The 25,604-nt window shown below is 49.5% G+C and overlaps 1 protein-coding gene across 1 annotated transcript; it reads left to right on the plus strand.

Moving 5' to 3' along the window:
* The first annotated feature begins 393 nt into the window (after nucleotides 1-393).
* Nucleotides 394-1,638, plus strand: LOC102062924 (uncharacterized). The gene has a single exon (XM_026799432.2). The coding sequence runs from the start codon at nucleotides 394-396 to the stop codon at nucleotides 1,636-1,638; it is 1,245 nt and encodes a 414-aa protein (XP_026655233.2).
* The last annotated feature ends 23,966 nt before the right edge of the window (nucleotides 1,639-25,604 follow it).

A 25,604-nucleotide genomic window follows, 5' to 3' on the forward strand; every position in this document is an offset into this window, starting at 1 on the left:
CTTGATCCTAATTTTGTTTTTGAATTGGAATTCTGACTTAGACTCTCCCCCTCTTTTGCCTTCAATCCGGTGCAAAATTTAGTGTGCTCCTTTCTTGTTTTCCTCCCAAAACAGAATTTCCCGTTCCTAAAACTTAGCCAGATGGAGGGAGAGACTGCGAGGAAGAGGAAGATGCCCCAGAGCACCCAGGCAGGTGAGGAGGAAGTCAGTGCCCCTTTCCCCCTCTCTTCTGCTCCATCTCCCAGCCCAGCACAGCCCCTGGCTGCAGGACAACCCTGCTGCCAACGCTGTCCTGCCGGGGATGCACTGGGGGGATCTCCTTCCCCTTCCCTCTGGCACGGAGGCAAATCCCATCCTCTCCTTGTCTTTTCTCCCCCAGAGAAGAAGCTGAGGATGGAGACCAAGAAGGACAAATTCCCCCAACAGAACCTTGTGGATGAGGCCGTTTTGAGCAGTGCTACGGTGCAGAATTCGAACTGGGAGGAAATGCCTCAGAGATCCCACAGGAAGAGGGGCTCCAAATCCAGTCCAGGGTGCTCTCAGAAGGAAAGACCCACCCTGAGCCATGAAGGTGGACGGAGCTTCAGCCAAAGCTCAGACCTGGTGGTCCATGAGCAGCTTCATGATCAGAAGAAGCCCTACAAGTGCTCAGAGTGTGAGAAGAGCTTCAGGCACAGCAGCACCCTGATGAGCCACCAGATGACCCACACTGGGGAATGGCCCTACGAGTGTGGCGAGTGTGGGAAGGGCTTCAGCTACAGCTCCGCCCTCATCACCCACCAACGCATCTACATTGGGGAGAAGCCCTACGAGTGTGCCCAGTGTCACAAGAGGTTTCGGACCAGCTCCACTCTCCTCCAGCATCAGCAGATTCACACCGATGAGAGGCCCTTCCGCTGCCCTGAGTGTGGGAAGGGCTTCAAGCGTAACTACACCCTTGTCACCCACCGGCGCATCCACACTGGGGAGAGGCCCTACGAGTGTCCTGAGTGTGAGAAGAGGTTTCACACCAGCTCTGATCTTCTCCTGCATGAACGGATTCACACGGATGAGAGACCCTTCCTCTGCCCTAGCTGCGGGAAGGGCTTCAAGCGCAGCTCCCACCTCATCAGGCACAAGCGGACCCACACTGGGGAGAGGCCCTACGAGTGTGGGGAATGTGGGATGAGCTTTAGCCACAACTCTAACCTGATCTCCCACCAGAAGACCCACACCAGTAAACGGCCCTATGAATGTGGGGAATGTGGGAAGAGCTTCAGGCAGAAGTCTCTCTTGAGCTGCCACCAGAGGATCCACACTGGGGAAAGGCCATACAAGTGTGGGGAATGTGGGATGACCTTTAGTAGGAGGCCACAACTGATCATCCACCAAATGACCCACACTGGGCAGAAGTCCTACAAGTGCCCTGAGTGTCAGAAGAAGTTTCACACCAGTTCTCATCTCGTCCAGCACCAGCAGATTCACACGGTTGAGAGGCCCTTCCGCTGCCCTGACTGCAGGAAGGGCTTCAAGCACAACTCCACCCTGATCACCCACCAGCGCATCCACACTGGGGAGAGGCCCTACAAGTGTCCCCAGTGTGGGAAGAGCTTCACCAGCAGCTCTCACTTGACCAGACACCAACGGACTCACCAGTAAAAGAAATCCTGCACATGCCCCAACTGCAGGAAGAGTTCATGCACTGCTCCAGCTTTATCCCCCATGGGACAACCCACGTTGGGAAGAGCCCTGGGAACCCATTTTCCCTGTGATCCATCTGGGAAGAAAGCTGTACCTTTTCCTGCCCCTGCCAATGATATGATGTGGGATGGAAGAATATGAGGGTCTGGCCATGGCCCTGTCATTACATTTATTCCCACATCAGGTCATTGCTTGGGGCAGGAAAGGGACTCTCTCTCCCTGAAGAGAAGGGTGAAATTTCCAGGCAGGAAAAATTGTGGCCAGGCAGACCCAGTGAATTGTGTTTAGTTTTCCCTGTAAATAGTTTTTCTTATCCATTCTGTTATCAATATAATTTCTGTTCCATTTGTTCCTTATCTTGTTGCTGTTCTCAGTAAATTGTTCTTATCTCAGCCCGGAATCTTTGTCTTTTGTGCTTTCCATGGGAGGCAGGAGGGCAGTGAGGGCAGCGCGGTTTTAGCGGAAGCAGGAAATTGGGCAATCCCATTCCTGAACCCCGGCCCATGGAAACCGAGCATCCCAGCTGGTGCCAGCCCTGGTGGCCATGGCAACAGCCTTGGGAGCGGGTCCCTGGCTGGGGCTGTGGGAACCTCTTCCCTCTGGTGCCCAGGGACAGGAGTGGAGGGAACGGCTGCAGCTGAGTCGGGGCAGGCTCAGGTTGGATGTCAGGAAAAGGTTTTTGCCCAGAGGCTGCTGGGGCCCTGCCCAGGCTCCCCAGGGAAGGGTCCCAGCTCCAGGGCTCTCTGAGCTGCAGCAGCGTTTGGACAGCGCTGCCAGGCCCGGGCTGGCATTGTTGGGGTGTCCTGTGCAGGGCCAGCAGTTGGACTGGAGGATCCTGATGGGTGCCTCCCAGCTCAGCCAATTCTGTGGTTCTGGGATCCCATGAGACTGGGGATGGGGCTGCCAATGGTTGCCATGGCAACGGGCTCTGGCTGCAGGCCTGAGCTGTTGTCCATGGCAACCACCCCGGCATGGGGTCTCCATGGAGCTGCCAAGGGACATAGCAACAGGGGGCTGGGGATGGTTGCCATGGAAACTGAACAGAACAACAGGATGCTGGTTATGGTTGCCTACTAAGGATCAGATTTGTCACAGGCCCTCAGAGAGGTTCCATAGGGACTTTCCAGGAGTCTCCAGGCTGTTCCAGAGCTGGAATGTCACAGGCAGAGACAGGGGCTCCATGGACACCTCCCAGGGCTTTCTGGCAATGCTAAAGAGCCCTGTGGTCAGAGGCAGTCACAGCCATTCCATGGTGACATCCCAGAGGACCTTGGGCTGCAAAGGCACCAATCTGTCACAGGCACTCATGGGGGCTCCACGGTGACATCCCAGGAGTCTCCAGGCTGCCAAAGAGCTGGGATCTCCCCAACACTCACAGGGGTTTCTGTCATGGGGAAAGTTGGAGCTTCAGGCAACGTTTATTAGAGAAGCTCCTGTTGGGTCACGAGGTGCAGAAAGGATTCCCAGTAGCCGCCATAGATCCCCAAATGTCTCCGTTGAGTCAGAGATGACACAGGCTCAGATCAGAAGGCTACGGGCTAAATGCCACCTAATTTTTCAATTCTCTTCTTTTGTATCGTGCTTTGCTACAGGTGGACCTCTCTGGTCATTTAATCAACACATTTCACATGATTGCCAATTAAGACAACACCCTTAGGTAAACAACTTCATGGAAAAAAAGCCAACTTATTACAAACATCGTCAGGCTACCAGTTATTAATGTTTGTTTGATTTTGGGCTCTTCTGGGAGCTGCCCGGATGGAAAAAAACACTTGTGTAGCAGTTCTGTGCCAGGTAAAAAGAGATGCACAGGACTTCTTTGGTCTTCACCTTCTTGTTTGTTGTTATCGTATCTAAAGTTTTGCATGCTGTCTACACCAAGCTCATCTTGCTGGAAAAGCACCGCAAAATGGCTCTAAAATGTACGGTTTCAAGGTCTCTTAAAGTTGTCTCATCCAATTAACTCTTAAAACATACATTATTTCTACTTATCGACACATAATTCATCCCTTGATTGTCCACATAACTTCTACATTGTGCTTTCCTTCACGAATCTGCCACCCTCTGCCACCAACACTGAAGAAAATGGAATAGATGAAGAAGAAGAGAGGGACTACACACAAATTCCTCCATCTTGCTTCCTATCTACACTATACTAAAAATTCCAAAACCTAAATTTCTTACCCAAGGGACAAAGTATACTACCCTCTAATTTATTTCACACTTTGGTAAATTCTAATCTATCTCAAAGTCCTGGAAGTCCTCTCCATGGGCAAAGGTTAAAGGCAGTGTTTCTCTGGGGGTCAGGATCCCTCAGAGCAGGCAGAGAAATATTCCCTGTGCCCTGGATTACAACACATTTAACCTAAAATCCCTTATCCCCTAACATGTGAAGTTACCCAAAAATGTTCCAGGTAAGTAGGATTAGATGGAGAAGAAATAAAGAACAACAGAAAGGCAGAAGATCCATAGAAAGACACGCACATAAGTACCAACTGCTTGGGTTCCAGCATCGCTAACAGAGGAACCCCAGGAGAAGGCAGGATGCAGGCCCTGGGCTGGTCTTGTGCCTCAGCTTTTAACCCCTTGGGCCTTCATGGGCCTGCCTCTAGGGTGGAACTGCCATTTGCTTGTCCAATCAGAATCAGGGTAGCACCAGCTGCTAGTGTGTGATTGATTGATTTATTAACAGCTGGGCTAATCAGAGCTGGGTTAACATTGCCCCCGCTGTGTGATTGACAGCTCTGCCAGGCCAGAGCTGGGGGCTGGGCTCTGTCCCACCACAAACCAAGGCCTGACCAGGCCCTGGCCCCACATGGACATTGCGAGCATCCCAAGGTGTCTCGGGACACCAATCTCATCCAGCCTCTGACAGCGACCACGGTGACACTACGGAACATCATGGAACCATTGATCAGTTGTGACAATGGAGAACCAAGGAAACGATGGTGAGACTGTGGAATCCAGGAATCATGAAATCAAGGAGACCATTGTGCAAATCATGGGCCCTATGGAAGCAAGGATCAGTGATCAAACTGTGGTTTGATTGTGATTGATTTAAAACAGAAACAAGGAGGCATTGTTTCACAGTGGAGCTGCGTGGGGCCAGTGGACTCCTGTGATTCTGTTGGAGCTCATGAAACCAAGAAACCATTGTAACATTGCCAGACCTCATGGAATCAAGGAGACCATTGTGAGAGTCTTAGGACCCATGAAGTCATGGAACAGGTCTGCCTGTTTGGACTCCTGGGGGCTGTCTGACAGGTCCCACTGAATGTGACATGTTAAGGGCCACTTCCCATCTGACCATGACGCACTGGGGCTCTGTGCTTTTATTCCTATGGGAAAGAACTGTCTTTCTTGTCTAGGCACCTATGGCCAAAATCAGGATTCTGCATCTAAAATTCTCTCTATCCAAGGGTTACTCCCAGACAAAATCTGCCCGTACAGTCAAGTCTGGCTAGACTTGGCCTCTGGCGACTGCCTCTCATCTGCCCCTGCACCACTGGGGCTCAGTTGTTCCCTTCCTTTGGACAGCATTGTGACACTGCAGAGGATTGTGGAACCAACGGACCATGGTGACACTGCTGGCCCTTGTGGAACCTGTTACACTGTAGGAACTTGTGAAACTAAGGGGAACATTGTGACCCTGCAGGGTACCATGGATCCCAGGAGCCACTGTGACAGTGTGCGGCCTCACAGAACCAAGGACATCATTGTGGATCTGTTGGGCCACATGGTCCCAAGGGGCCAGTGTGAAGCAGCAGGGCTTTGTGAAACCAAGAGGCCATTGCTGCATTTCAGGGCCTTGTGGAGCCAAAGGGCCGTTGTGATCCTGCAGGGCACCATGGATCCATGCAGAGCATAGCAAGGCCCCATGGAATCATGGAGAGTACTGTGACACTGTGGGGCCCCATGGAATCATGGAGAGTACTGTGACACTGTGGGGCCCCATGGAACCAAAGGGGCATTGTGATCCTGCAGGGGCTCATGGAAGCACAAGAGCCATTGTGACACTATGGGAAGTTGTGGAAACAAGGGGATCATTGTTGCACTACTGGGCCTCAATGGAACCAAGGGGCAATGGTGACACAGTGGGGCTTCATGGAACCCAAAGGCCATTAGGACACTGTGAGGCCTTGTGGAAACATGGAGACTGTTAAGATCCTTAAGAATTTGTGTAATCAAGGGACCATTATGACACCAGAGGTCATCATGGAAGCAAGAGAACCATTGTGACATTGCAAGGCCTCATGGAAGCAAGGAGCTGCTGCGGCACTGCAGGGCCCTGCAGAAGCAAGGGAACATGAAATAGGTATGGCTGCCTTGGCCTCCCAGGGCTCACATGACAGGTCTGGCTGACCTTGGAATGTGGAAGGCTGCTCCCATCTGCCCCTGAAACACCGGGACTCTGGGCTTTCCTTTGTATGGAAAAGAACTGTCCATTTTTTCCAGGCTTCCATGGCCAATATTAGGATTCCACCTCCAAATTTCTGAGTATCCAAGGATTGCTCCCAGAGAAAAGCTGCCAGGACAGACAGGTCTGGCTGGTCTTTGGCTCCTGAGTGCTAGCACTCACCTATTTTCCAAACACTGGAAAGGGCTTTGTGCTTTTCTTTTTATGGAGGAAAACCATCCCTTTTCTGTAGACACAAATGCCTGAAATTAGGACACTTCATTCATAATTTCAAATATCCAAGTTTTTATAAGTAAAAGTCAAATTATATTCAATTAGAGTATAGTTCAATTAGATTGTATTATTACGTTATAATCATTGTATTATGTTAAGAGTGGGGGGTTATTAGAATGTTCTAAGAGAAGGGTCCTGCGTTTGGTGTAAGGGCGTTCTGGCGAGACAAGGTGAGGATGAAGAGGGATTGGATGGAAGACCTGACCAATCATTCGAAGCCCTGCAGAAATGATTGGTCCAGAATGAATGGTGTTAAAGACCAATGGGAAGACTGGAAATTGACCAATCACCATGCGGATTCAAAATGGACCAATCCTGGACTCCAAGGGGGCTATAAATGGGGGGAGTTAAATTAGGTCAAGGTTCTTGTTTCTGAAAACTTGCTTTCTGGGGGAACCCAGTGCACTTGGGGGTAGTGCACTGTTCTGGTTTTGGGTCACTGTGTGGGCGCTCGGGCTTATCCTAGGTACTCAGTTTCTTGTAGCTCTTTTAATAAACGAGAACCTCTTTCTCCAGAGAAAGTTTGGCCTCGTTCAGTTCATAACACAAGGGTTGCTCCAAGCAAACTTGCCCGGACAGAATGATCAGGCTTGCCTTAACCTCTGATGGTTGCTGCTCATCAGCTCCTGAAACATGGGGCCTCCGTGGTTTCCTTCCTATTGAGACCAATGTGACACTTGGGAGCCTTGTGAAATGAAGTGGCCATTGTGACACTGCAGAGCACTATGTGACACTGTGACACAAGGGACCAATGTGACACTGTAGACCCTCGTGGAACCAAGGACATTATTGTGGCTCTGTTGGGCCGCATGGTCCCAAGGGGCCAATGTGAATCAGCGGTGTGGGTTAGCCCAGCTGTCACTCAGAGTCAGCCAGATTTTACCCTGAAAGAACTGAGTGTGAGCTCAAACCCTGAGAAAAATTTGTTTTACTTAGGGTGCATTTGAGAGGTCCCTCATAAGTCTTTTGTGTTATTATGCTAAGTTGTCCAAGTTCTGCTTCCTTACTGGTTACTTGTTGTCCCTCTATGCTTATTGTTCTAGAGTGTTCTACTCCTAAGTGTACATGTTGTTCCTTCCCCGTTGTCTTGGGTCTTTGGATCCTGCCCCTCATACTGTTCTTGATTTCTCCATGTTTATTGTTTTTCGCCCTGTTATTAAAGTTCCCTTTAAAAAACTCCATTGATCCTGCTCCTTTTAATTTTTGCCACCTTTGCCCTGAAGGCATCGAACCAGAGAGGTTTGTCGCAGACACCCTCACTGAGACATTTGGCGCCCAAACAGGGACCATGAAATTCAGGGCTCTCTGTGTCAGTCACATTAGCTGGGGTTAGCTGATGGATAGGCCAGTGCTCTCCAGGATTTTGGATTGTGCTGGGCCTGGCGGTTTCATCATTGCTTCAAGGGACCTTGCCCAGGATTGGCAGGGACAACGACAGTTTCACCTGCATGGGATTGCAGGTGGGTTGGGGAAATGCAAGACATTTATTGCCCATTTTGCCACTGTGTCCTTACAATATGCACCCAAGTCCCATAATTGATTTGGGGTGTTCTGGTGGCTCTTCCCCATAAGGTACTGTCCTGGGTTGACTATATGATGCTTTTATCCCCAATCATCTCATTCTGTTTATGTTGAATAATAAGTTTTGCACCTTTAAGGGTGTTCCAGAGAGTGAAGGGGGGGAGAGAAGAAGCGCGCAGTTTGTTTTCAGACACTGTACTCCACTCCCCCACATTCCTGCTCCTGACTGTGTTGTCTGCAGACAGACAGCGGGACAGAGCTCTTCTTTTGCTTTTTAGTTAGTGTTAGCTAGCTGAGGCAAAGAAGTTCCCTGGACTGTGTTTCTTTTCTTTTTCTTTGGACCTCTTGAAACCTGCTCTGGACTGAACACCCAGGAGAGCACTGGTAGCTCCCATCTCTGGCCCACCGGGCCGGGCCTGGCCTGCGACAATTCCAGCACCAGAGAGACTGATCAGAGACTGAGTGAGCTAAAACCCAGGGACGGGGTTTTCTCAGTTTTTTATCTGTTTTAGAGTGGCAAGGGGTCTCATTTTTGGATATTGTTTTGGTTTTATTCTTTAATAAACAGTTTTTTTCCACCTTCCTCCAAGGAGGTATTTTTTCCTCCCAGACCAGTTGGGGGGAGGGGCCGATTGGATCTGCTTTTCCCACCAGAGATCCTTTGGGGGATTCTTCCCCAAATTTGCTCTAAACCTGGACAAATACATGAATTGCCCAATGCGCAGCTGGAAAAGGTGGAAAAAAGCTCTATTAATTGTGTGTTTGTTGTTGTTAAAGCAGTCAGTACCCATGCTACTTGAGTCCGTGCTATCTCTGGGAGTGAAAGCCTTAGTGTGGCTCTGGGCTCTAGACCTTTTTGAGGTTTCAATACCTTTCTGGTCACTAGGATTATTGTCCATAACATGCAAGTTTTACGGTAGAGGGGTACGGATTGGAATAGCTGTTGTGCTGGCCTCTGTGATAATGATTTATAAAGCGTTTACAAAGATACTGGCCTCTGTTTATGACATGTATGGTTTATGGTTTCTTCATCCTACCCTTCATCCCAATTCCAGTAGTACGTTTTGGGAATTTATTAGTAATTACACTCAGTTTGTTAGAGGAGGAGCCGAGAATAAGACTTTCCAGCCTTCCCTTTCCTTCTTCTCCTTTGGATCGGTTATGTCACTTTTTGAGAATGTTCAGTTTCCCCTGAATGTTAAAGAGACCATCTTTCTGATATTTAATCTGGTAAGCTTCCTCTGTATGGTCTGCAGCTTCTCTAGAATGAGGGCTGAGATATCCAGAGGAGCTGGTGAGACGCCTGACCCAGAAGCAGATGCAGGTGTGAAAAATCCTGAGTGGTGTGGAGAATGGGAAAATATAGGCCAAACCTTGAAGGAATTTTCTGATCCTGTAGACTGGGATTTTCCATGGGAACAAAACCCGAACCCAGCTGAGGTGGAGAAATACCTAAAAGAGAAGTGCCATGATGATTCTAAGGAGAAAACGCTAATTGCAATAAGCTGGGCCCTGGCCTATGCTTATCACACTGTGTTAGATAGTGTAGGGCAGTAGACAGAGGCAGGGGGGCAGGGAGATAAATCAGCTATCCCAGTCACTCAAGCTGTAGCCAACAGCCCAAGCTCGAAGCCAGCAGCCAGACCAGACAGTGAGCCTAAGCCAGCATCTAAACCCATGGCTGTTGCTACCAGTACTAGAAGTGGGAAACGCATGGGAAAAACTAATCGACCAGTGGATGATGATGATGATGGTTATACAGGAGAAGGAACCTCGATGCCTCCTGACATAAAGTCAGGAGTCAAAGCAGCACGTGCAAGATCAGACGCAAATATTGAGTCCTTTTCCCTGAAGGACCTTCGTGGCCTACGGAAGGATTACACCCGATGACCTGATGAATCCATAATTAGTTGGCTGGTCCGTCTCTGGGATGCTGCAGGTGAGGCTACAATTCTGGATGGCACTGAAGCCAGGCATTTGGGATCCCTGTCACAGGATCCTGTTATTGACCAAGGAATGATGAGGGGGGCTAATCCACACAGCCTCTGGGCACGGGTCTTGGACAGTGTTGCACAAAGATACCTGTGTGCAGATGATCTTTATATGCAACCAACTCAGTGGAAGACCATAGAGCAAGGGATCCAACACCTGAGAGAAATCGCCGTGGCAGAGATCATCTTTACAGATGAGGTGACAACCAAGAATCCAGACTTGGTACCATGCACATCTGTGATGTGGAGGAAACTTGTACGACTTGGACCACGAGAATATGCTTCTGCTTTAGCCATAATGAAGCGGGATGATGGTGAGGAGACTATGCTGGATATGGCAAAGAAGCTCTGAGCATATGCAGACGCTGTGCATGGCCCAACACATGCCAGAATCGCAGCAGTGGAAACACGTCTGCAAAACTCAGAAGACAAGATAGAGGAGAATCATAAGAAGCTCAGAGAGGAGATTAAAGAAGAACCTTCTCTAAATCTCGGCAGTACAGATCAGAGATTCTGGTATCCAAGGCAGATGTTTCCCAGACGGAGAGAGAAGGTACACCCCACGAGTTGAGCTGTGGTTCTACCTGCGTTATTGTGGGGAAAACATGAGAAGGTGGGATAGGAAACCTACTGCTGTTCTGGCATGAGGGGTGCGTGAACTGAAGGAAGCCATCAGAAGGAAAGCAGCTCCAGTTGCCTGTAGCCGAACTGCCAGGTATGATGATGACAACATGTCCGCGCCCCTTGAAGGAACATACAAGACATATGCCCAGGGAAAGAATGACAACCAGGCTTAGAGGGGCCCTGCCTCTAGCCAGGTAGAGGCCAGGGAAAATCGTGTTTTCTGGTCTGTGTGGATTTGTTGGCCTGGCACATCAGAACCACAAGAGTGTAAAGCTTTAGTTGATACTGGTGCGCAATGTACATTAATTCCGTCGAGACGTGGGGACAGAGTCTGTTTCTGTTGCTGGTGTGACAGGGGGATCCCAGGATTTCACTTTGCTGGAAGCTGATGTGAGCCTGACTGGGAATGAGTGGAAGAAACATCCTATCATGACTGGCCCATAGGCCCCATGTATTTTGGGCATAGACTACCTTCGAAGTGGGTACTTCAAAGACCCAAAAGAACTCAGGTGGGCATTTGGGATAGCAGCTGTAGTGACAGAGGGCATCCAGCAATTGAACACCTTGCCTGGGTTGTCTGAGAATCCATCTGCAGTAGGATTCCTGATGGGAGAAGAGCAACAGGTGCCAATTGCCTCTTCCACAGTGTATCGACGACAGTATAGAACCACTCGAGATGCTGTGATCCCCATCCATAAGATGATCCAAGAGCTGGAGAGCCAAGGGGTGGTCCGCAAGCCCCACTCATCATTCCACAGCCCCATCTGGCCTGTGGAGAAATTTTAAGGAGTATGGAGATTGACTGTGGACTATTGTGCATTGAATGAAGTGACTCCACCACTGAGTGCTGCCGTGCCGGACATATTAGAGCTCCAGTACGAGCTTGAGTCCAAGGCAGCAAAGTGGTACGCCACTACAGACATTGCCAATGCATTTTTCTCCATTCCTCTGGCAGCTGAATGCAGGCCTCAGTTTGCTTTCACATGGAGGGGAGTGCAGTATACCTGGAACCGACTGCCCCAGGGGTGGAAGCATCGCCCCACCATCTGCTATGGACTGATCCAGGCTGCACTGGAAAAGGGTGAGGCTCCAGAACAACTGCAGTACATCGATGACATCATTGTGTGGGGGAACACAATCGTGGAAGTTTTTAAGAAATGAGAGAGGATCATACAGATTCTGCTAGAAGCAGACTTCTCCATCAAGAAGAACAAAGTCAAGGGACCTGCCCGAGAGATCCAGTTCCTGAGAGTAAAATGGCAAGATGGATGGCGTCAGATTCCCACTGAGGTCATCAACAAAATCACAGCAATGTCTCCACCATCCAGCAAGAAGGAGATACAAGCTTTCCTGGGTGCCATAGGCTTTTGGAGAATGCACATTCCCGAATACAATCGGATCGTTAGCCCTCTTTACCTGGTAACCCACAAAAAGAACACTTCCCACTAGGGCCCTGAGCAGCAACAAGCCTTTATCCAGATTAAGCAGGAGATCGCTCATGCAGTAGCCCTTGGCCCAGTCAGGACAGGACCAGAGGAGAAGAACATGCTCTACTCTGCATTGGGGAACAGTGGCTTGTCCTGGAGCCTTTGGCAGAAGGTGCCTGGGGAGACTCGAGGTTGACCACTGGGATTTTGGAGTCGAAGCTACAGAGGGTCTGAAGCCAACTATACTCCCACAGAGAAGGAAATCTTGGCTGCCTATGAAGGAGTCCAGGCTGCTTCGGAGGTGATTGGTAGAGAAGTGCAACTCCTCCTGGCACCCCGACTACCGGTGCCGGGGTGGATGTTCAATGGAAAGGTTCCCACCACCCACCATGCCACCAGTGCTACCTGGAGCAAGTGCATTACTCTTATCACTCAGCATGCCCATATAGGTAAACTGAATTGCTCTGGGATTTTGGAGGTCATTACAAATTGGCCCGAAGGTGAGAATTTTGATGTCACAGATGAAGAACAAGAACCAGTGACACGTGCTGAAGAGGCTCCTCCCTATAACCAACTGCCCCCAGAGGAAACATGCTACGCTCTTTTCACTGACAGTTCCTGTTGCAACATAGGGATGAACCGGAAGTGGAAAGCAGCCGTATGGAGCCTCACACGACAGGTGGCAGAGGCCACTGAAGAAGAAGGTGGATCAAGTCAACTTGCTGAACTCAAAGCTGTTCAACTGGCCCTAGACATTGCTGAGAGACAGAAGTGGCCAAAGCTCTACCTCTACATGATTCATGCATGGTAGCCAATGGTCTGTGGGGATTGCTGGAGATGTGGAAAGAAGCCAGCTGGCAGTGTATGGGAAAACCGATCTGGGCTGCTGATGAATAGAAAGACAATGCAACTTGGTTGGAGAAGCTGCCTGTGAAAGTCGGCCATGTAGATGCCCATGTCCCCAAGAGTCAGGCTCATGAGGAACAACGAAACAACAAAGAAGTATATCAGGATGCAAAAATAGAGATGTCTAAGATAGACTTAGACTGGCAACACAAGGGAGAGTTATTCCTAGCTCGATGGGCCCATGATGCCTCAGGCCATCAGGGCAGAGATGCCACCTATAAGTGGGCGCGAGACCAAGGTGAGAATTTAACCATGGACAGTATTGCTCAGGTTATCCATGATTGAGAGACGTGTGCTGCCATCAAACAGGCCAAGTGAGTGAAGCCCCTGTGATACGATGGGTGGTGGTCCAAGTACAAGTATGGGGAGGCCTGGCAGGTTGACTCCATCACACTGCCCCAGACATGCCAGGGCAAACGCTACGTGCTGACCGTGGTGGAAGCCATCACGGGATAGTTGGAGACCTACCCTGTGTCTCACAGCACTGCCTGGAACACCAGCCTGGGCCTGGAAAAGCAAGTTCTGTGGAGACATGGCAACCCTGAGAGAATTGAGGTTTACAACGGGACCCGTTTCAAGAACAGCCTCATCAACACGTGGGACCGGGAACATGGTATTGAATGGATATATCATATCCCCATCATGACCACCTGGATGGTCAACACCAGAGGGTATATCAATTGAGTTGGTCCTGTCCAGTCTGAACCCTTGCACACAGTGGATTGGGATAAAGTCCCTGCGGTACATATGAAAGGTATTTTAGGAAAGATGGTTTGGATTAATCCCACCTCAGGCAAAAACAAACCCATCCGTGGGATTGGTTTTGTTGAAGGACCTGGTTACACTTGGTGGGTAATGCAGAAAGATGGAGAAAACCGTTGTGTACCACAGGGAAACCTATTCTTAAGTGAGAACTCTGTGTAAGGTTTCATTGTGATGCAGATGGAAATAGAATAAGGGGTGGATAATGTCCTGGATTGCAAGGTAATGTGTGTGTTCTATTCCCTTCTGTTAGAGGTGTGGCAGTTATCTTCTGTTAATTGGGCAGTTTTTCTTTATCTCCTCCACAAACCAGTCCTCCATCTGGGAAGACATCTGCTGTTAATGGGCTGTTGAATATCATTGCATGACTGATCAAAATTACATCATCCCATTGTGAGATGCTCCACCCAGAGGGAGGAGCCAAGCATTCCTAACTGGATATAATCTGAGATTTTGGGACACCAGAACAGCCTTTCCCTCTGGATTCCCAGAGGAGCAGCAGCCTTTTCCATTGGATTCCCAGAGGAAGACCAGGCCTATCTACACCATCACTGGATCTTCAGAGGAAGGCTACATCCTTGTACAGGATCACTGCTTCAACAGAACCACATCTGCTACTCCAGGAGCACTGCAGCCACCATTCAATCAGACTGCTACCAACACCCTGACCAACATGGTGTCAGGTCATATTCTGACTCTATCAGTACTGTTTTGTATTACTGCATTGTTCATTTGTTTAATTTTCTTCCCTAATAAAGAACTATTAATCCTCATCCCATATCTTTGCCTGAGAGCCCCCATGCAATTTCAAAATTATAATAATTTGGTGGGAAAGGGGTTTGCATTTTCCATTTTAAGGGAGGCTCCTGCCTTTCTTGGTGCACAGCTGTCTTTTCAAATCAAGATATTAACCCTTAGGGGAAAATTGAAAATATACACTCCACACTCAATTAGAAGTATCCAGAGCCAAAAGGCTGAGAAATGGATCACTGATTCCTGTATGTTAAATTATGAAGCCATCTTAATAGATAATGATTTAGAGCTTATCATGAGTAACCAACTCAACCCTCCCCAGTTTTTGTATGGAAAACCAGATGAGGAACAAATACATAATTGCCTAGAGGTTATAAACTATCAAACTAAAGGAAGAGAGGACCTAACAGATCAACCACTCCAGGGTGGAAAACAATTGTACATCCATGGATCTTCATGAGAAATAATGGGGCACAGGGTATTGGGGTATGCTATAGTGGATGAAGGATTGGTAGCCATAGAAAAGAGAAGGTTATCTTCCAACTGGTAAGCTCCAAGCGTGGGAGCTACATGCCCTAAAATGAGCTTTGGAAATACTGGCAGAGAAAAAGGGAAGAATATATACAGACTGAAAATACACTTTTGGAGTAGTGCATAACTTCAGAAAAATTTGGGAAGAGAGGGGGCTATTAAATTCAAAGGGAAAGGGGCTGATTCACAAAAAATTTCTTTTAGAAGAGTTAGAAACCTTACAATTACCAGAGGAAGTAGTGGTGGTGTATGTTAAAGGACATAAAAAGGGGCGACTCAGCAGGCATGAGGGATTAATTTAGCCAATGTAGAAGCTAAAAATGCAACTGAATCAGAGACAGAAAAAATAATAATGGTATTAACATCCATAAGAGAAATGCAAGAAGTCCCTGTATTCAGTGGGACAGAAGAGGAAGAACTCAAAATAGGAGCCAAGAAAGATAACGAAGGGAAGTGGAGATTAGCAGATGGGAGGCAAATGTTGAATAAACCCTTTGCCAGGAAAATGTTAGAAGGCGTACATGGAACAACACAGTAGGGTACACAAGTGCTAAGTGATCAATTTTTAAGGGATTGGGGCTACATAGGAATTTTCAGAATAGCTAAGCAAGTGAATGGCTTGTGATATGTCACCAAGTAAATAAGAAAATCATGAGGAAAACACCCAGGGGAGGGTGAGAACTAGCCTTAAGGCCCTTTCAAAACATCCAAGTAGACTTCACTGAGCTTCCCCAGGTACAACGGTAGAAGTTTTTGCTAGTGACAGTAGATCATACGACTCATTGGGTAGAAGTGGTACCCATTGTGAAAGCCAATGCCAATGTGTGAGTAAAACAACTCTAGAATCAATCAGTCCCCAATATGGAATGCCAAACAGGATTGATTCAGACCAGGGAACTCATTTCACATCAAAGATATTGCAGAAAGTTGTTCAAGCCCTGGGAGAGAAATGGCAATTACACACTCCATGGCATCCACAGAGTTCCGGTCAGGTTGAGAGAATGAATCAAACTGTTAACAGTTAAGTTAATGATTGAAACCCAAATGTCATGGATAAAATGTCTCCCTTTGGCCTTATTAAGAATTAGAACCCAAGCCCAGTCAGATCTGGGGGTGTCACCCTATGAAATGATGTTTGGGTTTCCCTTCCTGACCTCACCCCAGAAGGTTGCCACCTATGAGGAAGGGGAAGCCAATGCCAAGAAATAAGTTTTGTCTATAGCACAAACCTTAGAAGGGCTAACACATAAAACGGCAATTCCTCAAACTACCACCCTGGATTTCTGAATCCATAATATTAATCCTGGGAATTGGGTGATGATTAAGTCTTGGAGAGATCAGCCTCTAACTCCTCAGTGGGAAGGTCCCTTTCAGGTACTGCTCACCACCGAATCGGCCGTGTGAACTGCAGAGCGGGGATGGACTTATGCCAGCAGAGTCAGAGGCCCAGTAGAAGAACCCAAAGACTGGACTGTAACATCCAGGCTGGGTGAAACAAGATTGACTCTCAAGCAGAGATTGAAAGACAACCAGTAAAACACCAACACACCAAAAAGTGGAGTCAAGCTTCCACCAACCAGCTCAAGAACTGTCTTCCTTTTTTCATTGGTGAGAATTGCCAGCATCTGTTTCGGAGAAGTACACAAGGGACTGTAAAAGTAATGGGGCAGCTTCTTTAAGATAATAAGACAAAGGAAGGATGGCAAGACCGGGTTGGCCCCTTTGTTTGCTACCAAGAAGGCTCCATAGCCCTCCTGTGGGTAACAACCCTGTAGGCATGGTAAGGTTGGGACAAAAGGCCATACCAGACCTCTGTCATTCCTCAGAGGTCTTATGTCCCCTTTTGTCTTTTACTTCAACAAGGACTGGAGGGCAGGACCGAGTTGGCCTCTGTGCTCACCCCTATGATACACTGACTATGGGTAGCAGCCACATAGGCATGGTAGATGGGAGTCAAAGCCATACTGGACCTCTGTGATGACCTTTTGTCCATTCCAAATAAGTGTGTCTAAGCAAAACCTGAGATTTTTTCTGCTGTTCCCACTGTCCTTGCCCACATCAACAGATGCTGGTATGACTCATTCAAGAGAGAGAGAAATTTTTTTTACCTAAATTTTCAAGCAAGTGACTTCTAGAAAAAGAAAAGGGGGTTTGTTATAGATCAGTTGACTTTCCCAATTAAGGGGTGAATATTAAATACATGTTAGGAGAAGTTTTGTAGATGTATAGTTATCTCTCCCCTCCCCCCTGCATTGTTATCACAGAATGGCCTCACTAGTTGGGGCATTTGGGAGGGTCGGCTTGTTACTATAACAGCACCAGACCTGCAATCAAGGTGTAAGAAAGTGATCTCCACCACTGGACAGAGAAGAAGGAGTCGATTGACAAGACTTTGGGATGGGGCAGAGGTATAAAAGACAAAACATCCATTTTGTGGATGAGCACACAGTGACTGAATTCTCTGCCCGTGGTGCTGTATTCTTTCCTTTATTCAGTCTTCCGCTGCATTTTCACAAGGTTTTAATAAAGCATTTCAATTTTTGAAAGTAAAAGTCGTTTCTCACATGGGGTTGGGGAATGTGGAGCAAGGTTGTCAACAATGGATCAGCTCTCAAGGTAAACAACTTCTCTGATCTGGCCAGACCTCCTTAGGAGCGGCCCTATATCAATATCAATCACGGAATGCTGCAATCAGCTCTTCTCCAAAGAGAACAGTAATAAAATACACTCTTTAAAAGAGGATTACATGTTTCTTAGAAGCATTTTGAAATATTTCTCCCTAACTGTAAAAGGAAATCTTCCTAATGAACTCCATTGGAGCAGAGGGAAACCAAGGCAGGGCCATGGTTTGTCAGGACTTGCCTGATCCTAATGAGCTTTGTGGTGCATTTAGAGTTGAGCTCTGGAAGTTCAGGGTCTGAAAGGAGATTGCAGAAACCTTTCCAAGAGTCAAAGTCAGAGGAAAATGCAGAAGTGTCTCAAAGCATGAATGGGTCCCACTGAGGTCCATCCCAAACACAGGCCCCTCATAGACTCCTTCAGGAGAGAATTGGAGGCCAGGATGGCACAAAAACCTCTCAGAGATTCAGAGTGTGGGAAGAAAAATTCGAAGTACCTTAAAAACCTTGAGTATCTTAAAGCATTAATGAGCCCCACTGAGTATCAGTACAAAGCTCTCAAAGGACTCGTTAAAGCAGATAATTGGGGCCATGATTGCACAAACCTCTCACAAAGTCTGTATCAAAAGGGAACAACAAGTACCCTAAAGAACTGAAGTACCTTGAAGTATTAATGCGTCCCACTGAATGTTGCTACTGACAAAGAATCTCAAGGGACTAATTAAAGGAGATAATTGGAGGATGTGATTGCACAAACCTCTCAGAGACTCCAAGACAAAAGCCAAACCCAAAGTCCTTCGAAAAACCATAGGAGTGTTAAGGAGCCCCCAGGGCCATTGGTGAGCAAGACTCCCCAGGGACTCCTTCCAGCAGATCCTTGAGGCCACTGGGATGTGGGCTAGGGGGGGATGCTGAGGGCAGGACAAGGGGCTGACAGTGCCCAGCCTGGCTGGGGCTGTGCCAGGAGGCCCCAGGGCCTCAGGACAAGGTGTCTCCTCCCAGCCCTTGGTGGCACAGACCCTGCTGTGCCCCAGGGCACCAAGACTTGGCTTCTCTTTGTCCCCACCTGTCATCACTATCTCCAGTTCTCTGCTCTGCCTGGGGCCTGGGGACACTTTCTCAGCTGTGTCCCTCTCTGGGACCCATTAAAAGTCCAAGAAACTTTGGAGTTGGATTCTGACTTGGAGTTCTGGAGAGGTTTCTTCAGCTCCCTCTCAGGGACTGATGTTCAGGGCCTGAGCACAAAGCCCCAGAGGCTCATTAAAGTCCTTGTGCTGAGTCTGTGCTGCTGAGCTGGACTGGGCTCCTGGCACAGAGGCAGCTCCTGGTAACCAAGAAGAGCTTCAAAAGCACATTTCTCTTGATGAGCAGCTTTTCTCCCAGTCCAGTAGGGCTGGGGCATTGCCTGCAGCCACCCTGGGCACAGCACAGAGACACAGAGAGCTTCAATCAGTCAGGGCTGGGAAGGTGCTGAGAAGTGCCTGGGGCAGAATCACTGCCAGCCCTTGGCACAGGAACCTCTGGCTGCAGGACAATGCAGCTGCAGCTCCTGGAGCCATCTCCTAAAGCTGGAGCATCCCAATGCCTACAGAACTTGTGAGTACATTCTCTGATTGTCTCTTGTGCAGAGCAGCCAGGGGTGCCCAGGGCTGTCCTGCAGAGCAGGGTCCTTGTCATGGTTTGAGCCTGGCACAGAGCCAGTGCCCCCATGAAAATGCCTCACCCTGGTGTCTGCTGTGAGATGTGACCAGGAATAAGCAAAACAGGCTCTAACTTAAACATAAAGACCACTTTATTACTTAAACTACAGGGAAATAGGGAGAGACTATAAGGAAAAAGAAGAAAAAAAAAAATTGAAAACCTTACAAAAAAACCATTTTCCTCCTCCCCACCACCTGACTTTCCCAATCCAATACATTCTCTCAAAACAACTGCCCAGCCCGGCACGACACTTTAGTATACTCAAACATCAGTTCATGAAGAGGAAAAGGAGTCCTTCTTGTTCCATAGGCTTCTGGAAACACACTGAAATCCCGGATGCTTCCTTGTCACTTCGGCACCGCCCGGAAAGTCCATTTGCCGCTTGTGACATGTTCCTTCCATGCTCAGTGCTCTCACCACCGAGACATGGCCAGAGCTGCTTTTAGGGTGGTCTTTCAAGGATGCCTTGTCTCACTCCAAAAAGGCACAGTCTCTGCTTTTGGGACAACTGTCCCCCCCATATTTTTCCAACCCCCTGGGGCCGGGGGGTCCTCACAAATGAACCCTCCTGGTTTTGAGGCACTGCCTCCCCCTAAATGCAGTCTGTGTCACAGGAACAACTGAGTCCATGGCTACAAGAAAAAGTCCAGCCAAAAGGCCACTCCAAATCATCTCTCCCCATCCAATCATCTCCACAATCTCCGAGCCAAGTCATCTCATCTCTCATCTCCCTTCTTATTCAGCTTCGAGGAGGATTAGCATTTTTGTAAGGCCCCAATCATGCAAGAAAGGGTTAAAAGTTTTCAGTCTCTGTCTGTCGGTCCCGGAACGGCTCCCACGCATGCTGCCCACACGCTGCCGCTGCGGCCGGGCAGTCTTCCTTCCCCTTCTCGCTGGCTGCTCTCCTGGGGGGGGAGGGGGGGGGGCTGGCTGCCCGATGTCTCTTGGGGCTCCCCCACCCTTCCATCCTCGAAGCCCCCTCAACACCATCTCTGTCCAGGCCCCAGGCCTTACCGCATGGCTGGCCCCTCCCCCGCCCAGCAGCAGCGGGCCGGACGGGGGAGAGATCTGAACTCCTCGCCCGACGAGGTCCAAAGAGGAAGTGCCAGGGCAGTGCCCTGCTTTTAACCCCTGTGTATTCTCGGAGGTGTGTCCAAACCCCACTGGCTACACCAGGTGTCAGTATGAAACCCAAAACCTTCATTGGTTTGACCACAGCTTCCCAGAATTCCCACTTCTTCCTGGTCAAACCATGACAGTCCTGCAGCCCAGGGTGCTGTGCGGGGGCAGGGACTCTGCTGCCTGCCAGGGACAGCTCTCAGCCAGCCCTGGCAGCTGCTCCCAGCACTGGGGGACAAAATCTGGGTGGGAGGAGACAGCTGGTAAGGCTTGAAAGTGTTCTCCTTGTGTAGTGAGGATGCTGCATTGTTCAGGACTGCTTCCAGCATGACATTTAACTCCTGAACATTTCCAAGTAGATTGTACAGGGAGCACAACTAGGCAGGGCCTGTATGAAAGGGCAAATCCTGTTTTTTAATCTTCTGCTCTGGGTTGCAGGGATGGGAAATTGCCCATAGATATTCATCTCTCAGTTAAGGCTGAAAAAAAAAAAAATTCACATCTGAATAGACCAGGCAATGACAGAAATCCTCACAGGGCCCCTTACAGGCAGCATCAGTGTCGCTTTTCCAGCCTCCTCAGGGTTTCTCTGATGTTGCCATCAGAGCCTGCACAGCCAGAGCTGCCCCTCGGCAGTGCCAGAGCTGGGAGGGGTCTGCAGGGCAGAGCTGAGCCCCCAGGGCTGGGCTGGGCTCTGGCAGCACTGGCAGGGCCCAGCCCTGGGCACAGGGAAGCAGCTGCTGGCAGGGACAGCTCCAGGCAGAAGAGCCCTGGGCAGGCAGTGGGGGGAAAGTGCCCCCAGGCTGTGCTGGGATATTTAAAGTCCTCTCCACACCTAACTATTCCATGATTACTTTTTTTACAGATCCCCATGCCAAGGCACCACAAATGTCCAACAGCAGCTCCATCAGGCATTTCCTCCTGCTGGCATTGGCAGACACGCGGCAGCTGCAGCTCCTGCACTTGTGCCTCTTGCTGGGCATCTCCCTGGCTGCCCTCCTGGCCAACGGCCTCATCATCAGCGCCGTAGCCTGCGGCCACCACCTGCACACACCCATGTTCTTCTTCCTGCTCAACCTGGCCCTCACTGACTTGGGCATGATCTGCACTACTGTCCCCAAAGCCATGCACAATTCCCTCTGGGACACCAGGGACATCTCCTACACAGGATGTGCTGCACAGCTCTTTTTTTTGGTTTTCTGTGCAGCAACAGAGTATTTCCTCCTGACCATCATGTGCTACGACCGCTATGTGTCCATCTGCAAACCCCTGCACTACGGGACCCTCCTGGGCAGCAGAGCTTGTGCCCACATGGCAGCAGTTGCCTGGGCAAGTGGCTTTCTCTATTCACTGCTGCACACGGCCAATACCTTTTCCCTGCCACTGTGCCATGGAAATGTCCTGGGGCAGTTCTTCTGTGACATCCCCCACATCCTCAAGCTCTCCTGCTCCAAATCCTACCTCAGGGAATTCTTGCTGTTAGTGGTTGTTTAGTATTTGGTTGTTTTGTGTTCATTGTTTTCTCCTATGTGCAGATCTTCAAGGTTGTGCTGAGGATCCCGTCTGAGCAGGGACGGCACAAAGCCTTTTCCACCTGCCTCCCTCACCTGGCTGTGATCTCCCTATTCATCAGCACTGGCACAATTGCTCACCTGAAGCCCCCTTCCATGTCCTCCGTGTTCCTGGATCTGGTCCTGTCAGTTCTGTACTCAGTGGTGCCTCCAGCCCTGAACCCCCTCATCTACAGCCTGAGGAACAAGGAGCTCAAGGCTACAGTGTGGACACTGCTGACGGGATGCTTTCAGGAACATTAAACTGCTAGCCAATTTCTGCAAATCATTTGTAATAAAAGTCATCTTTGATCATTCTTATTGGCTTCAGTGTGCAAGTTTGTTTTGTTTGCTTTAGTTTTTTCAAATTGTCCACAAAGAAATGACATTGTTTGTGCCATTTCTCATTTTGTTTCTCTCCACCTTCCCTCTGGCCACAAACTGTGTCAATGAGGGACTGTCTTCTGGGTGTATTTAAAGGAACTAAAGGATCTCCCAGCAAAGTTTTCTGCAGAGATGCCCTTTTGTTGCCTTCTCTGGAGCTACAGTAGCAATGTCTGTGTGCAGAGCTGGGGGCAGATCAGTGCTGGCACAGCAGCTCTGCTCCTGCTGACCACACCATTCCTGATCCAGGCCAGAGCCATGTGCCTTCTTGGCCACCTGGGCACACTGCTGCCTCATGTCCAGCATACTGTGCATCAGTCCCTGCAGGTCCCTTTCTGCCTGGCTGCTGTCCAGCCACTCTGTCCCCAGTCTGTAGTGCTGCAGGGGTTGTTGTGGCCAAAGTGCAGGACCTGGCACTTGGACTTGTTAAACCTCACCTTTTTGGATTTGGTCCCTGGATCCAGTCTGTGCAGGGCCCTGTGCAGAGCCCTCCTGCCCTGCAGCAGATCAACACTCACACCCAGCTTGGTGTCATCTGCAAAGATGTACTTGGTTCTATGGGGTCCCTCAGTGTTACAATGGCCCCTTGGTTACACCTGGCCCTGCACTGTCACAATGGTCCCCTTGGTTCCACAGGGCCCCAAAATTTGACAATTGATTCCTTGGTTTTATGGGGCTTCACAGTTTCACAATGTCCTTGCTGGTGCTGCAGTTTCACAGTGGCCCTTGATTGCATGGGGCCCCAGGGTGTCACAATGGCCCCATGGTTACATGAGGTCCCACACTGTCACCATGGTCTCTGTGGTTCCACAAGTCTCCTCAGTGTCACAATGGACTCCTTGTTTCCACGAGGCCACACAGTGTCACAACATTCTTCCATATCCCTTGAGGCCCCATCGTGTCACAGTGGCCCCTTTGTTACACAGGATCCGGCAGTGTCCCAGTGTCCCCTTGGTTCCAAGGGGCCCCGCAGTGTCAGAACAGCCCCTTGGATCCACTGGGCCCTGGAGTCTCCCAATGGTCTCCTTGGTTTTGTGTTGCGGTGTGTTGCAATGTCCTGTTTTAAACTTCCGGTCCCTTCCCAGGTGTGCCTATACCTTCTCCCTTCCCCCTCGCCCCTCGCTGAGTGTGCCCTGTCAATCAGGCTAACATACCAGCAAGGCGGGCCTGGGGGACATTGGCCTGTATAGGTGTCCCTAGTCCCTTGAGACCCTGCCCCTTCACCTGGTTGGTGGCTCACCTGTCCCCTCCCCTTCCCCTGCCCTGAGCTTAAAAGGTTAATGAGACCATGCGGCCTTCATTCTGTTGGAGGAATTGCCCCGGCTCAGACCTCTGTAACCGTGGAATAAACATCTGGATATAACCCTCCAGCAGAATCCACTCCTTCCTTCTCTTCACCATCGCCAGAAGCTCTCTCTCCTGAGGTAAACAGAGTCCTGACAAGCCTGGACTTGCGTCTCTGCCCCGCTGCAATCTCCAGCAGCCAAGGTATCTCTGGGGTAAAGCACCACAGTGCTGCCTTTGGCCCAGCAGCGAGGGTCAGAACTGCCCCAGGCACCATCTAACTGGTTATATTGGGATTCATATTCCAATAGTTTTGCAGCGCCAAAATGGTGAAACTACTTGGTTACACGAGGCCCTACAGCGTCACAATGGCCTCTGTGGTTCCACAAGGACCCAGAGTGTCATGGTGCACTGCCTGCTTCCATTTGGCCCCACAGCACCACAATGGACCCCTGATTCTGTGGGGCTGCATGGTGTCACCATGGTTCTCTTATTTCCACGAGGCCCTGCAGTGTCACAATGGCCCCAGAGTGTCCCAATCATCAGAGAATGACAGAATCAAATAGGCTGGAAAAGACCTTTGGGATCATCAAGTCCAAAAAATGCCCTAATACTGCCTGGTCACACAGACTATGCTACTTAGGTGTCACTGGAGAGGGACAATGACTCTGCCACCTCCCCCCCTGGCCAGCCCATTCCAATTCTCACTCACCCTTTCTGTGAAGAACTTCTTCCTATTGTCCAGCCTAAACCTCCCTGGTGCAGCTTAAGGCTGTCTTCTTGTCCTGCCCTCCAGCAGATCCACACTCACATCCAGCTTGGTGCCATCTGCAATTTGTGAATGGTGGACTCGATCCCCTCACCCAGATCATCAGTGAAGATATTAAACAGGACTGGGCCCAACACAGATCCCTGGGGGACACCACCAGTGCCTGGACACCAGCTGGGTGCCGCACCATCCCACCACTCTCTGGGCCCAGCCTCCAGCCAGCCCTTAAATCTCCCAGTAAGGAGGGAACCTGCCCAAGCCGTGGGCTGCAGCTTTTCGAGGGAATGCTGTCAGAGACAGTGTCAAAGGCTTTGCTGAAGTCCAGGTACACAACATCCACAGCCTTTCCTGCATCCACAGGTGGGTCACCTGGTCATAAAAGGAGACCAGGTTGGTCAGGCAGGACCTGCCACCCCTAAATCCACGCTGGCTGGCTCTGATCCCTCAGCCATCCTGTGGGTGCCCTGGGATGGCACTCAGGGTGATCTGTTCCATAACCTTGCCAGGCACCCAGGTCAGGCTGACAGGCCTGGAGTTCTCCAGCTCCTCCTTCCAGCCCTGCTTGGGGATGGGCTCACACTGGAACCTCCAGTCCTCTGGGACCTCCCTGCTGAGCCAGCACTGATGGTGAATGATGGAGAGCAGCTTGGGGAGCTCGTCCACCAGCTCCCTTATCCCCCTAGGATGGATCCCATCTGCTCCCAGAGACACCTGTGAGCATCTGAGTGGCTCAGCAGGTCACCAACTGCTTCCTCCTGGATTCCAGGGGACTGTTCTGCTCCCTGTGCCCATCTGCCAGCTCAGAGAACACTTGTCCTGAGGACAGCCTGTACTAATAGTGAAAACTGAGACAAATAGAATAGAATAGAATAGTAGAATAGGCTTTTCCTTATCTTTAGTTACTATATTCTCCACTGTACCTAAAAAAGAGGAGGGATTCTCCTTATCCCATGTTTTGTTATTAATTTGCTTTATAGAAAAATGTTCTATTATTTTTCAATAAAGTGGTCAGGTTAATCTCTAATTGATCTTTCACCTCTCGACTTTTCTTTCTACATGAACTAACATCCTTAAACACTTCCTAAGTTGCCTGACCTTCTCTCTGAAATTTATGCACCCTCTTTTTCCCCTGAGTTCCTACAAAAGCTCCATGGGCAGCCAGGCCAGTCATTTTCCTCACTAGCTCATATTTTGCCACACTGCGACAGGTTGCTCCCTCCTTCTTAAGATTACTTTCTTGAAATGTGTCCATCCTTCCTGTACCCTTTTGGTTTTAAGGGCTGTGTCCCTTCAA

This window comes from Zonotrichia albicollis, chromosome 8, assembly GCF_047830755.1.
Source record: "Zonotrichia albicollis isolate bZonAlb1 chromosome 8, bZonAlb1.hap1, whole genome shotgun sequence".
Classification (NCBI taxonomy): Eukaryota; Metazoa; Chordata; class Aves; order Passeriformes; family Passerellidae; genus Zonotrichia; species Zonotrichia albicollis.